Raw genomic sequence first — 14,305 nt, 5'->3', positions numbered from 1 at the left:
GGTGTCACCACCCTGCCCTTTGACCCCTGTCCCTGAGAGCCCCCCCAATGCCTGGGTTCTCTGCCCCACTTGCTGGGTGGCCCCAGACGCCTGTGTCCCCACACCCCAGACGTCCACACATGGGGGGGGTCCGCTTCATCTTTGACATTGACCCTTGCCCTCCATTGCCCCCCCAGCCCCCAAATGCCTGAGTCCACCCTTGGGGCGGTGGGGGTCCCCCTTACCTCTAACATTGGTCCTTGACCTCCATTGGCACCCCCACCCCCCACACCTAGGTCCCCCCCAGACACCTGGGCAGCCCCACACACGCAGCCCTTGAACCCCTCCCCCCCCAGATGCCTGGGGCAGCTCTTGGCGCGGGGCGGGGGGGGGTCCACCCTACCCTCTGCCATCGGCCCTTCACCCCCCGCTGGGCACCTGGGTCCCCCCAACACCTGGGTCCACTTTTAGGGGGGTCCATCCTGCCCCCAATCCCCCTCCCAGGATGCCCAGGTACCCCCAACACTCCTCACCCTTGGGGGAAATTGGAGGGCTGCATGCCTGGGTTCCCCCATGGGGGGTGTGTGTGTGGGGGGGGGGGGGGGGGGGCGTGTGTGTGTGGGGGGCGTGGTGCCCAGCCCCATCCACTCCCAAACCAGTGTTTTATTCCCCCAAAAACTGCAAAATAAAACCTTACACAGAGCTGCCCTGCCCCCCCCCACGTCTGCCTCCCCCACCCCCCCAAGAAAAAGGCTGGACCCCCACTGTGTTCACCAGCTTTAATGGGGCAGAGCCATAAATAGGGGGGGGGGGGGGGAAGGCAGAGACTCCTCAGACACCACCCTCACGCCAAACTGGGAGGACTGGGGGGGCGCTGGGGGTCAGGTGGGGAAGCTGCAGACAAGGTTTGTCTGTGCACCCACCTCACACACGCCAGCCTCCTGCTTCTGCCCAGCAGAAGCCCCACTCACACGTGTGTGCCCCCCCCCCACATGCCCCACGGGGTGCATGCGTGGGAGGGTCTGTGTCCACGCACACACATAGAGGGGGGTTGTGTGTGTCGCCAAAGGGGGGGCCCAGGGTGGGACCCCGTGTTGTACCAGAGGTCCCTCAAAGAGGGGTGGGGTGGGGGGTGGGCAGCTTGCGGTCCCAGGGGCATCCTTTCAGGGTTTGGGGAGGGGACCCCCAAGAGCCAGGGGATCCCATATTGTCCTTGGGGGTCCCTCAAGGTGCCTTGTGGTTCATGGGGGAGTCACCTGAGGGGTTAAAGGGGGCCCGGGGCAGGGGGTGTCTCCTCACAGTCCTGGAGAGGTCCAGGGTTGTCTTGGGGGGGGTTCCTCATGATCACAGGGGGTCCCACAGGGTCCTGTGTGGTCCAGAGGGGTCCCTCATAGTCTTGGGGGGTCCACTGTGGTCCTTGCGGGGGGTCCCTCATAGTCCAGGAGGGTCCCCTGTGGTCTGGGGGTGTCATCCCACATGATCCAGAAGGGTCCCTCGTGGTCCTGGGGGGGTCCCGTGTGGTCCAGAAGGGTCCTTGGGGTGGGGGTGGGGGGTGTCCCTCATGGTCCAGGGCGGGTTTCCCAGGGGGTCCCGGCCCCCCTTCAGGGCTGCTCCTGCTTCTTCTTCACTGAAATACGCTTCTTGCGGGCAGCCAGCATCTCATAGAAGGGGTCGACGCTAACCGCTGCCCTGGGGGGGGGGAACCGAGGGGATTTGGGGAGCCCCAGGGGTGGATAGGCAGACTTCTCCCCCAGGACAAATCCCACCCCCCGCCTCAGGGGAAGCCCAGATGCTTGGGAGTGGTCCACAGGGTGATCCAAACACACCCCACTCCATATAAAGCCCCTGGGAGCGGGGAGGAGGACCCCTCCCAGAAGGATTTAGGGGTCCCGGTGTGTGTGTGTGAAGACCCCCTCCAAGAAAACGTAGGGGTCCCTGGGTGTGGGGGGGGGGGATTTACAGCAGCCCCTCCTCCTGGCTCCCGCCCAGAGTGATCCATACAGCAATTCTAGCACATCCCACCCCTACAGGGAGCTCTAGGTATGGGTTGAGGACACCTCCCAGGGGGATTCTGGGGTGCAGGGGGGTGGGTTTTGGGGTGCTCACTGGATGGATTTGATCCACTCGTCCTTCTGGTCGCGGGTGGGGGCAGAGATGCGGTAGACAACATGGTTCCCCTCCACCACCCGCCCATCTGCCTCCGTCTTGCACGCCTTGATCAGCTGCCCCTTGTTGTTGGGGATGTAGAGCTCGAAGCAGTGCTGGGGGAGGGGGCAGCATGTCAGGCTGGGGGGGCAAGCAGGGGATGGAAGGAGAAGGGACCCCTGCACTGGGGAGAAGGAAAAAGGGAGCTGGGGGGGCATGGCTGCCCACTAAAAATGGGGGGGAGGATCTTGGGGATGGGGGACAGGGGAAATTTGGGGGGCCCCCACATTGGGGGGAGGCAGACAGGGAACCGGGGAGGCACGGCTTCCCCCTAAATTTGGGGGCACCAGAAAATAAGCAGAGGGGGTTTGGGAGGGACCCCCTTGATGTGGGTAGGTAGAGAGGGAGATGGAGGGTGCAGCTGCCCCCCTGAAATTTAGTGGGGTGTCTTGGGGATGGGGGAGATGTGGGGAGCACATGGCAGGGGGCAAAGGATGTGGGGGACCCCCTCGTTGGGGCAAGTTGGAGGGGCAGCTGGGGGGCACAGCTGCCCCCCAAAATGGGGGGGTCCTTGGGGTACAAAGGGATATGGGGGGGGACAACGGGGGGACACAAGGGACACAGCAGGGACCTAGGGGACACGGGGGGGGCAGGGCTCACCGGCTTGCGGGGGTCCTCCACCTCACGGATGCTCAGGTTCTCCAGGGGGGATGATGCCCCGCGGCTCCTTGTCCTGGGGGGGGGTGGGGGCGGTCCAGAGGGCTTGGGGGGCACCCAAGGGGGGTCAAGGGGTTCCCCCCCACCCCAGAGCTTAGGGGGAGAGTCCCTGCGGGTGACCAGGGTGTCAGGGGGGAGCCCCAGGGTTTTGGGAGAGCCCAGGGTGGTCCAAAGGGGTCAGGGGGTGTCCCCCAGGCGCTTGGTGGGTTTCTTGGGGGGTGCACAGTATCATGCGAGGGTCCCCAGAAGGGGGGTGGGGGGTGGGGGCAGAGAGAAACAGGGTCAGGGGGGTTGTCACCTTAGGGTACACAAAAAAAGCCCAGACAATGCTGGCGGGATTTCAGGAGACCCACAGGGTTTTGAGGAGCAGGGGGGGCCAGAACACCCCAGGGGAGTCTGGGGTCAGGGGGCAGGTGGGGTTCTCACCGTAGTGTACTCGAAGTAGTAGAGACAGTTGTCGGTGAGGATGAACCAGCGCCGCTTCCACGTCTTCACCCTCCCACCTGGGGGGGGACAGGGGGGGGCTCGCGGGGGGCTCGGGAGGCTCCTCAGAGGGCAGCCAGGGGTCCCCAAAGAGCCACGTGGATTGTGGGGGGTTCCAAAGAGAATTGGAGGGTGGGGGAGGTAGATTTGGGGAGGGGGGGCACAAGCCCCAGAGCATCCTGCCAGCCCCCAAACCACGAACCATGCTGGGATTTCGGGGGGGGGGGGGGGGGGGCGGGGTGTCAGTGGGATTTTTTTGTGGGGGAGACCCCAGGTGCTGCCCCCCTCCCCCTCTCCAGTACGTACCTCCTGGGGGGCCGGGCCAGGCATCAGCAGCGAGGGGAGGGGCGGGGCGGGGGGGGAAGAAGTCACAGGTACGGGGCGGGGACAGACAGAGGAAAAGAGAGAGATGTCAGTCATGTCTGTACGGGAACTGGCCCCCCCCCACAAACCCCCGGGGGAACTGGGGGGTACGGCGGGGGGGGCACCAGCACACACTGGGGGCACCTGGGAAGGTCCAGGGAGGCACTGGGGGCACCTGAGCAGGACCGGGAGGCACTGGGGGTCAGGGAGCCACTGGGGAGGCACCTAAGCAGGACTGGGGGCCACTGGGAAGGACAGGGAGGCTGGGGGCTACTGGGAAGGTGCAGTCTGAGGTGGGGGTGTACACCCAGGGCAGCCACAGGGGAGACAGAGATGAGAGAGGACCCATGGGGGTGGGGGGTGGCCTGGGGCGTGGCCGGGGGCTCACCCAGTTTGAGCAGCCAGCCCTCACGGTCGGGGTTGAAAAAGGTGTGGGTCAGGTCATTGCCGTCATCTCAGGGATCTTGAAGGGCTCGCTGCGGATGCTCTCGTACAGGTTCTGGGGGGCGGATGGGCAAGAGAAGGCATGGTCAGCCTCAGGGCCCTGCCCATCGCAGCCACACCCTGCCAGGCCCCGCCTCTGGCCCCACCCTACCCGCAGCAGCTCCTCTGGCAGGTCGCCGCCGTCATTGATGCTGCGGTTCATTGGCGACGAAGCGCTCGGCCGAAGGCTTGTCCCGCACGTTGGGGTTGTGCAGGCTGGTGTTGAGCATGATGACGGCGAAGGAGAGCACGTAGCAGGTGTCTGGGGGCAGGGGGGGTCACGGGGGGGCGCCCACAGCATGGGAAGGGGTGAGGGCATGGGCAGACCCCAGCATCCTGGTGACTGGGGGGGCACGGAGGGGCCCAGCATCCAAGGGGGCAAACAAGGGAACGGGGGGGACCCCAACATCCAGATTACTCGGGGGGGAACCCCAGCACCCAAGAGGTCAGGGGGGGTGGCACAGGGGACCCACCAGGGATCCAGCCCACAGAGATGAGGAAGAAGGGTGGGTGGGAGTGGCAGGGCGTGGCCAGGGGGTGGATCCAATGGGTCGAGCCCCGCCCCCAGCCCCACGGGACCCTCACCGCCCCCTACCCGTGCACTGGAAGACGCCAGGGTTGCAGAGGCAGTAGCGCTGGGCAAAGGCCTCCATCATCCGATCGATCTTCTGCGCCTCCCCCGGCAGCCGGAAGCTCCACAGGAACTGCCTGGGGCAGGGGGGGGGGCACCCCAAAATCCCCCACCATCCTCCAACACCCCCTTCAGGCCTCCCCACACCCACAGGGCTCCTGACACCCCCAGCAACCTCCCAGATCCTTCCTGGGACCTCAAAACCCTCCCCGGGACCCCCCAGATCCTCCATAGTCCTTCATCTGATCCCCCTCCCAAATCTTCAAGGAATCTCCCAGACCCCCAAACCCTCCCCCCGTGTCCCTAACCCTCCCTGTGCCCCTAAATAGCCCCCCAAAAGGCTCCAGGCCCCCCCAGAACAACCCTCAAAGACCACTCTGACCCCCAAGTAGTCCCCAGAGCCTCAAAATGGCTCTCACCCCCCAAAAGGCCCCCAAATTCTCTTCCAGGACCTCTCCAAATTGTTTCTCAACCTTCCAGGGCCTCAAAATGGCCCCCACAGGGCTTCCAGCACCCAAAAGGTCTCAAAGCCCACCCCCCACCCCCCCTCCCCAAGGGACCCCAGACCCCCAAGCGATCCCCCAGAACCCCCAAGTGACCCTCACCTCAGCGCCTGCACCAGGTTAAGGTCTGTGAACTCGTGGAGGTCCACAAAGGCATGCAGCACCCCAATATTGAACTCTTCCCTGGGAAGGGGGTGGGTGGAGCCAAGCTGTCAATCACCAACAGACCCTGCCCCACACACATGCCCCACCCACCACACTGTCAATCACCCGGACCCTCCCCCAGGCTTGACCCAGGGGAGTGGTGCCATGTCCTGGGCCGGGGGCTCTTGTGGAAGCTCTGCCTGCACCCAGTGAGCCCCCACCTCCCCACACACTGAGCCCCCCACCTCTGCCCCTGTGAACCCCCACCTCTCGCCCAGGTAGTCGCCGATGGCAGTCCTTGTTGAGCCCCTCGCCCTTGTAGAGGAAGCGGGCGATGTCCTCGGCCCGTGTGCCGCAGCAGCTCGTTCTCCACCAGGAACTGGATCCCCTGAACCCCAAAAACATCAGGGATCCAGGCAGCCAGGAAACCCCCTGCCCCCACATGGGAAGGGGGGTGGGTGGGCACCAAGACCCAGACACCCAGGAATGCTCCCCTCACCTTTTTGGGGTCCATGTTGAATTTCTTGCGGCCCATCCCCATCTTTCGGTTCCTCTGGAGGTTTTGCTGAAGGGGGGAGGTTAAACCAGGATCGGGGGGGGGGGGGGGGGGGGGGGGGGCCTCAAAATTTGGAGGGTATTTTTAGGGGGACCCCAGAGTAAGAGGGCAGCTCTGGGGGTGCCCTGAGCCTTCAGACAGGCTGAGAAGACCCAAATCACCTGGGGGGCGGGGGTAACCTGGGGTTGTTGTGGGGCATTTAGGGGCTCTAGGGTGGATTTTGGGGGGGTCCTCATGGTGTTTGGGCCCACCCCATGCACTGGGGAGGGGTAGACTGGGGTCTCAGCACCAGGTTTTTGGGGTTCCCCAGGCATGGGATGGCGGGGTGAACGGGGTCTTTGTGTACAGGGGACCCCAGACCAGGTGTCAGAGTGCTGGGGGGTATCTGGGGATTCTGGAGGGAGAGATTTAGGGGCTCAGGCAAGATTGAGGGGTCCCGGGTGGCGTATTCGGAAGCCTCAAGGGAGACATTTGGAGGCCCAGAGGGGGGGGGTCTAGGGTCTCAGGTGTGTATTTGAGGGCCCTGGGGGGCAGTTCTGGGGGCTCAGGTGGGTTTTGGGGGGTCCCAGAGGAATATCTAGCAGCCCTGGGGGTTAGTTTAGGGTGCCAGCTGGATGTGCAGGCATCCTAGAGGGGGTCTTTTGGAGCATTTGGAGACCATCGAGGGGGGGTCAGGGGTTTGGGGGAGATTCTGGGGGGTATTTATTTGGGGGGTACCTGCCCTCGTTGGCCTCCAGCCCCTCGACCTCACTCATGGCCTCACTCAGCTCCTCCCGCAGCCGCTGGATCTCCCCCAGCAGCTCCTGCTTGCGCCGCCGGATGCTCTCCAGCTCCAGCCGCTCCTCCACCGTCAGGTCAGGGGGCACTGGGGGGGGCCAAGGGGCTCACAGCCCCCACGCCCTGCCCCAGACACCCACCCGGGGGCCCGTGGCTGCGCCCCCTCCCTCCCCAGCCACCAGCTCTTGGCCTTAACCCCGCCCCTTTTCCTAAACCACGCCCCCCTCCACCAAGCACCGCCCTTTTCTGCTAGAACACGTTTTCCCTCACGAGGCCGCACCTCTCCTCTAGCCACGCCCCCTCCGCTAGCCACGCCCATTTCACCTCAAACCCCGCCAGAATCAATCCCATGCGCAGCGCCGGGTCGGTAAGGGGGGGCGTGGCCCGACTGAAAAGGGGCGTGGCCAGCTCATAGAAGGCGTGGCCTAAGAAATTACCTCCGCGCACACCTTCCCCCAACATCCCATTGAATGGTTTGACCCACCGCCCCCCCCTGCCGGGGAAGGGAGTGGTGAAGCCTTGCCACGTGACCGCTCCCCCCCGGGGTAAACGATACGGGCCCGTTACGTGACCAAGGCCCGCCCCACCCCTTTGGAACCGACCCCACGCGGCCACCGTCACGCGCCCCGCCCCACCCTATCCCATCAGGGCCTACCATAGACTCCGTCCTCCATGGCAGCCGGAGCGGCCGACTCGCGCCCGGGCGGGGCTGCTCCGTCCCTCTCCTCCCGACTCGTCTGTCCTCCGCCGCGGCGGCCCGCGCCCCGCCCGGGCCGACCCGAGCGGCCGCCGCAGCTAATGAGCGACCGCGCATCTGACGGACGGGTCAGAAAACCAATCGGAGGCGCACGCTAGGACGCAGCCCGCCGCGGCATGAATGATTGGCAGCGGTCTGTAGCCAATGAGAGAACGGATAGCCCAGGATTGGATGGCAGGTAGTCACGCCGACCAGTAAGCGAGCAAAGCCGCCTCTTTAAGGCGTGGAAGAGCCAATAAGGAGCGAGGAACTCCTAGCCCTCGCCTTTCCCCGTGACTGACGGGCTTAACAGCCAATGGGAGTGCGGCATTGCTTGCAGGGTGTGGCCTTGCGAAGGGCCTGGCCGGTCGCTAAGAGCCTCATGAATGTTAACGTCCTTTATTAATATTAACGAGCCATCATTAACACCTGGAGGCGGGGACACCCCTCACCCGGTGAGGTTCACGGCGGAGTCCCTCAGAGTTGCCACGGCAACAGCAGAGCAACACGCCCCTATTACCATGGCGACCAGGAGCACACCCTCCCCCCCCCGTGTGCCCCACACTCCGCTTCCAGAGATTCAATTTTATTTTAAAGAGCGAAGTTTCCGTAAAAATCCATGCGGGGGGGGGCGGGGCCGAGCCCGGGGCTGTACAGGGGGCGAGGCCTGAGGGGCGGGGCCTGAAGGGGGCTGTACAGGGGGCGGGGCTGTACAGGGGGCGGGGCACCCGATGCTGCACGTTCGGGGGGGGGGGCTCCCAACGATCCCAGCCCCCCCCTCAATTAGCCGACATTCGTTAATGGGGCTGGGTGGGGGCACTGGGAGTAATGAGGGGGGAACTGGGAGCAACTGGGGGGGAACTGGAAGCAACTGGGCTGACACTGCATGGGAGAGCCTGGCTCTGCAGATGGCCCATAGCACTGGGAGATACTGGTGTGAACTGGGAGCTACTGGCACAGCACTGTCTGGAGACTGGGCTGATGCTGCCCAGGGAACTGGGCCATACTGGTATGATACTGCTCAGGGAACTGGGCTGTACTGGTCCAATACTGTTGAGCAAACTAGGCTGTACTGGTCTGATACTGCCCAGGGAACTGGGTTATACTGGTCCAAAACTGCCCAGGGAACTGGGACATACTGGTCTGATGCTGCCCTGGGAACTGGGACATACTGGTCTAACAGAACCCACAGGACTGGACATTACTGGTCCAAGGCTGCCAAGGGAACTGGGCAATACTGGTCCATACTGCTCAGGGATGGCTGGGGGGGGATGTCGGGGGTCCCACGGCCCCCCCCCAGCATGGATCCCTCCCAGCCTCCCTAAGGCACAGGGACCCCCCCGGGACTGCATGGGGGAGCTGTCCCTGGGGACGCCCCCCAGACAGGAGGGGTGGGAGTGACAGCAGTTTTGGGAGATCCCTCAAGAGATGATGGTTTTTGGGGACCCCCCCAATAAACGGTGGTATCAGAGGTCTCCCCAAGAGACAGCAGTTCCAAGGGACCCCCAAAAGAGATGGTGGCTTCAGGGACCCCCCCAAAAGGTGGCAGCATCAGGGGGCCCCCCCAAGAGCAATTTGGGGGGGGGGCGTGGAGCTGGCACAGAGTGTAGCCCTTGGACTGGTGGGTGGGGACACCCCCAAATTGCCCCATCCCCCATGGGGACTTCAGTGTCCCCCAGATTTTCCCCCTGGAACATGGAGGGACCCTGCCCGGGGGGGGCACAGCCCTTGCCGCCTGCGGGGAGGGCTGGAAGGGGGATGAGGAGGAGAGGAGGAAGATAACGAGGACGAGGGGCGCTGGAGGAAGATGAAGAGATCAAAAGGAAGGTGAGGAGGACAAGGATGAAGAAGGCAGGAAGAGGTTGAGCAGAAAGGAGGAGGAAGATGAGAACAGCAGGAGGATGAGGAATGCAGGGATGAAGGTGAGGATGAGGAAGATGAGGAGGAAGATGATGAGGGAAGGAGGAAGGTGAGGAAGAGCAGGGCAGAAGGAAGATGAGGCTGAAGAGCGCAGGAGCTGGGGCAGCAGGGGGGTTCCTTAGGGGCGTGCCCAGTGGTTTCTGGAGGTCCCAGGGGGTTCCTGGGGGGGCTCCCAGGGGTGCCCCTAGGTCAGGGTGGTCTTGTGATTGAGGGTGCTGGTCCCTGGGGGGTCCCACAGGGATTCTGGGGGGGCCCTGGGGGTGCCCCTAGGTCGGAGTGGTCTTGTGATTGAGGGTGCTGCTCCCCAGGGGGGTCCCAGGAGCTCCGGGGGGATCCCTGGGGTGCCACTAGACGGGGGTGGTCTTGCGGTTGAGGGTGCTGGTCCCCGAGGCGCTGTCGGGGGGGCCCCCGGGGGGGTCCTTCCCAAAGGCATTATGTAACTGCAAAAAGGGGGGGTCCAGGGGTGCCAGGGGGCGGCGGCCCAGGGGGTCCCTCCCGGGAGAGGGTATACATAGAGATATCAGCTGGGGGGGCGCCCCCCCCGGATTTCCCGGGGGGAGGGAGGGGCGGGCGGGGGGGGAGGGGAAGCATCCCGTGAGCGCCCTGGTTCGCTGGACCGAGAACTGGAGCGGGAACGGCGGCGGGGGGCGGGGGCGGGGACCGGGGGGGACGCGGGGGGGGCGGGGGGAGGTGGGGGGTGGTCCCGGCCCCCCCGCAGGACCCCCCCCGGGCTTTGCGATGGCGCTCAATGTAGAGGTTGACAGCCAGGACCCCAATGGCCTCGGCCAGGATGAAGGAGAGCCCCCCGAAGTAGAAGGACCAGCCGTAGGAGTAGTGGCTCTTCTTGTCCTCGTCCCGCTTCGTCCCCGGGTCCCCCGCGTTGGCCGAGATGTAGACAATCACCCCAATGATGTTGCTGAGGGCCTGGGGGGGGACAACGACAGGGGATGAAGGGCAGGGGACAGGCAGGGGACGAGGGGCAGGGGATGACCCAAGGGGTCCCCAGTGCCCCTTCCTGTGATCCAGGGATCCCCCCTGCCCCCCAACCTGGGACTCCCCTGGGATCAGGGACTCCCCCCAACCCTGGCAACCCCCCAGGCAGGGATTAGGCTCCTCCAGTTCCCAGCTGTCAATCCCCCTGGGATCTAGGGGACACCCCCTCATCCCCCAAGGGTTCTGCCTGGGATCGGGGACCCCCTACCCCTCCAGGGATCCTCACTGGGATCTCAGGGGGACACGTCCTCCCTGAGAAACCCTCACTGGGATGTAGGGGATGCTCCCTCTCCCCCTGGGGGGTACTGCAGGGGATCAGGGACCCTTCCCCAAAAGACTGGGAGGTGTAGGGTCCCCCCACACACACTGACCGGCAGCGACGAAGAGGATGCCGGCCCCCAGGACGAGGCTGGTGCGGGCGCGGCGCAGGCGGCTGGCAGCAACACAGACCCCCCCCAGCAGCAGCAGGACGGCGCTCAGGATTGGGAAGATGCTGGAGGCCCGGACCACCCCTGTGGGACCCCCCCTCGTTAGAACTGGCCAATGGGAGCCCCAAGGCTGGCAGCCAATCAGAGTACACAAAGGGCATGGGATCTATCAGCCCCAGCCAATGAGAGCCCTGCAGGCTGGCAGCCAATCAGACCCCATGAGCATCCTTGGATCCATCAGCTCCCAGCCAACTGGGAGCCCACAGGAACACTGAGATCCACCGGCACCAGCCAATGGGAGCTCCCCAGGCTGCAGCCCATCAGATCCTGCAAGCCCCATCAGGATCCGTTAGCCCCCAGACAAAGTAAAAGGCATCAGCCAATCAGAGAGAGAGTATTAGAGGTTGGGAACCAATGAGGAGAAAGGAGGTGATCCTGTGATCAGGAGCTAGTGAAAGCACGGAGGCTCCTGTGGGTCTGAGACCACCAACCAATCAGAAAGGAGAATTTCTTAATGGATGGGCAGCAGCCAATCAGGGCACAGGATCTCCAGGTCCATTGACACCAGCAACCAATAGAGACCCGGGGTACCCAGCACCTCCAACCAAACAAACCCTCTGGCACCCCCTGCCACAGCCAATCAGAACTAGGCATGTGCTCACTGCAGGTAGACCATCAGCCAATCAGCAGGGCAGGATTCCCAGCAAAGCAGCCAATCAGAATGCAGCCCCCTCCAGCGCTCCAAGGCCAACAGCCAATCAGAAGACAGAACCCTGACCTCCAGTATCCCTGTTGCTGGAGGAGGGGGCGTTGCCATGGCATCCCCCGTTGCTAGGAGACCGGCCCTGTTGCCAGGAGCGCCCGGCTGCTATGGGGAGGGCTTCCACAGGAGCCCCGTTGCTAGGGGGTGTAGTGGCCAGGGACTGTTGCCATGGGAGCGGCATGGGCTGCGGCAGTTGCCAGGGCAATGCCAGGGCATCACCAGTATGATGCTGGGCTGGTTGCCAAGCTGGTTGCCAAGGCAGCACCAGGGCATCACCAGGACGATGCTAGGCCGGTTGCCAGGGCGGTTGCCAGGGCAACACCAAGGCATCACCAGGATGATGCTGGGCTGGTTGCCAAGCTGATTGCCAAGGCAGTGCCAGGGCATCACCAGGACGATACTGCACTGGTTGCCAGGGCGGTTGCCAGGAATGATGCTGGGCTAGTTGCCAGGGCGGTTGCCAGGGCATCACCACAGCAACACCAGGACATCCCTGGGATGATGCCAGCCCAGTTGCCAGGGCGATGCCAAGCCAGCTGTCAAGGCATCACCATGAGGGTGGTTGCCATGGCAACACCACGGCAGCTGCCAGGGTGATGGCAGGAGGTTGCTGGGGTGATGTCCGAGCGGTTGCCGGGGCGACGCGGGGCGGTTGCCGTGGTGACTCACGGAGCAGGTACTCGGCACTGTCGTGGTCGTACTCCATGTCCTCAGGGAAGTGGTTGATCTTCAGGCACAGCCCCCGCTTCAGGCCTGCAGGGACACCGCGGGGACCATGGGGACGGGGACAGGGCTGAGGACCCCATGGGGGCAGGGACACCACAGGGACACAGGGATGGCTGCCACGGGGGCACGGACACTGCAGGGACACCACGGGGACCAGGCTGGGGACCCCGTGGGGACAGGGCTGGGGACGCCATGGGGATAGGGACACTGTGGGGATGTGGACCCCATGGGGACAGGGCTGGGGACACTGGGGGAAGGGACACCATGGGGATGGGGACAGGGATGGGGACACCAGGGACAGGGCTGGGGGACACCATAGGGACAGGGCCACCACAGGACTGCCAACAAGGACATCACAGGGACAGGAATACCATGGGGGATGGGGACAGGGACACCACAGGGATGGGGACACTGCAGGGGTGGGGACATCACAGGGACAGGGACATCACGAGGGCACTGCAGGGGACGGAGGCACTGTGGGGATTGGGGACATCGTGGGGACAGGGACACAGTGGGGATGGGACCACCGCAGGGATGGGGACACCGTGGGCCACCTCCAGCTGTGGCCACTGCAGCTGCAGCCCCCCCCCCCAGCGCTGTGAGCTTCCCCCAACAGTGCCACCAATGTCCCCAAGGCCACCACACTGTCACGAGCTTCCCCCAACGATGCCACCAATGTCCCAAATGATGCCACAACACTGTGAGCTTCCCCTGACAGTGCCACCAATGTCCCCAGTGCCATGAGCTTCCCCCGACAGTGCCACCAGTGTCCCTGGTGCCGTGAGCTTCCCCTGACAGTGCCACCAACATCCCCAATGATGCCACAACACTGTGAGCCTCCCCAGTGCCATAAGCTTCCCCTGACAGTGCCACCAACGTCCCCCAATGCCCCCAGTGCCGTGAACTTCCCCAGACAGTGCCACCAACGTCACCAACTTCCTAGTGCTGTGAGCTTCCCCCAACAGTGCCACCAACGTCCCCCACACCCCCAGTGCCGTGAGCTCCCCCTGACGGTGCCCCCCACCCCACCTTCGAGGCAGCAGATGCGCCAGAGCCCTGAGTGGGTGAGCCCACCAGGGTCACGCCGGTCACGGTGCGTGGCGTCCTCGCCGGAGACATTGCTGGTGTTGCAGATGAAGGCGCGTGCGTAGAGCCAGTAGTCCGTGCCGATGGCGATGGTCATGAGGCCAAAGGCGGCGCGAAGGCGCCCACCATGGTGAGCAGCACCTGCACCCCCTTCTCGCACCAGACCACCCCCTCCCCATTCCAGCGCTTGAGTGACTCCAGCCTGACACCCCGACCCCGGGGCAGACCCCGGGGGGACCCAGGGCAGACGGACGGACCCCTGGTGGGACGGGGGGACCCAGGCGTGTGGGGGTGCGGTGGGCAAAGGGGGGCAGGGGGAGCGACGACACCCACGTGTTCAGGACCCCCAAATCTGACGCCCCCTGGGGGCGCTGGGGGGTGTGAGGATGGGACGGGGGGGGTCCGGGCCCCCCTGCTGGGACCCCTACACCCCCCTGCCCACTCGGGGACCCTGGTGTTGGGGCCCCCCCTGCTCTGCCCCCTACACCCCCCCCACCAGCCCGGGGTGCTGGGAAGGGTCCCAGGGGTGAGGGGGCGTGGAGGGACCCAGGGGTCTGGGGGTGCCCCCCCGCCACGTCTCAGGGCCCCGGCGGGGGGTGAGCAGCGCCCGGGCCCGAGTCCATGGGGGGGGGACGTGGCCGTGGCCTCGCACGCTGGCGGCGGCTCCTCCGTGACGGCCAGCGAGCTGCAGAGACACGGGAAGGGGGGGCAGCCTCGCACGAGGGCCTTGCACGAGGGGCCTCGCACGAAGACATCTCGTGCATCAAGGTCCCCCCCCTCCCCCGCTTCCTGGCCTGGCAGGACGGGCTGTACAAACCCTTGTGCATGTCGCTCACCAGGCATGCGCTCTCGCACACGCGTGTGCACTGCAC

The 14,305-nt window shown here is 64.9% G+C and overlaps 2 protein-coding genes across 2 annotated transcripts; both read right to left on the bottom strand.

Moving 5' to 3' along the window:
• Positions 1-744: 744 nt before the first annotated feature.
• On the bottom strand, positions 745-7,590 carry LOC101911413 (cytohesin-2). Its single transcript, XM_055808716.1, is given in 18 exon segments — positions 745-1,668; positions 2,086-2,240; positions 2,785-2,832; positions 2,834-2,857; positions 3,268-3,344; positions 4,076-4,144; positions 4,147-4,186; positions 4,283-4,333; positions 4,335-4,432; positions 4,766-4,878; positions 5,407-5,487; positions 5,716-5,744; positions 5,746-5,793; positions 5,795-5,836; positions 5,948-6,013; position 6,263; positions 6,722-6,869; positions 7,437-7,590. Coding segments are annotated over 18 exon segments (1,197 nt in total). The 5' UTR covers positions 7,456-7,590; the 3' UTR covers positions 745-1,580.
• Positions 7,591-8,211: 621 nt separating this feature from the next.
• LOC101911235 (voltage-dependent calcium channel gamma-8 subunit) lies at positions 8,212-13,767 on the bottom strand. The gene is given in 6 exon segments (XM_055808721.1): positions 8,212-10,131; positions 10,134-10,361; positions 10,794-10,942; positions 12,291-12,374; positions 13,377-13,545; positions 13,548-13,767. Coding segments are annotated over 6 exon segments (819 nt in total). The 5' UTR covers positions 13,563-13,767; the 3' UTR covers positions 8,212-9,957.
• Between the last annotated feature and the right edge of the window lie 538 nt (positions 13,768-14,305).

Source organism: Falco peregrinus, chromosome 6 (genome assembly GCF_023634155.1).
Source record: "Falco peregrinus isolate bFalPer1 chromosome 6, bFalPer1.pri, whole genome shotgun sequence".
NCBI classification, from domain to species: domain Eukaryota; kingdom Metazoa; phylum Chordata; class Aves; order Falconiformes; family Falconidae; genus Falco; species Falco peregrinus.
The sequence above is the reverse complement of the archived record's forward strand: the minus strand, read 5'-3'. Positions and strand labels throughout refer to the sequence as shown.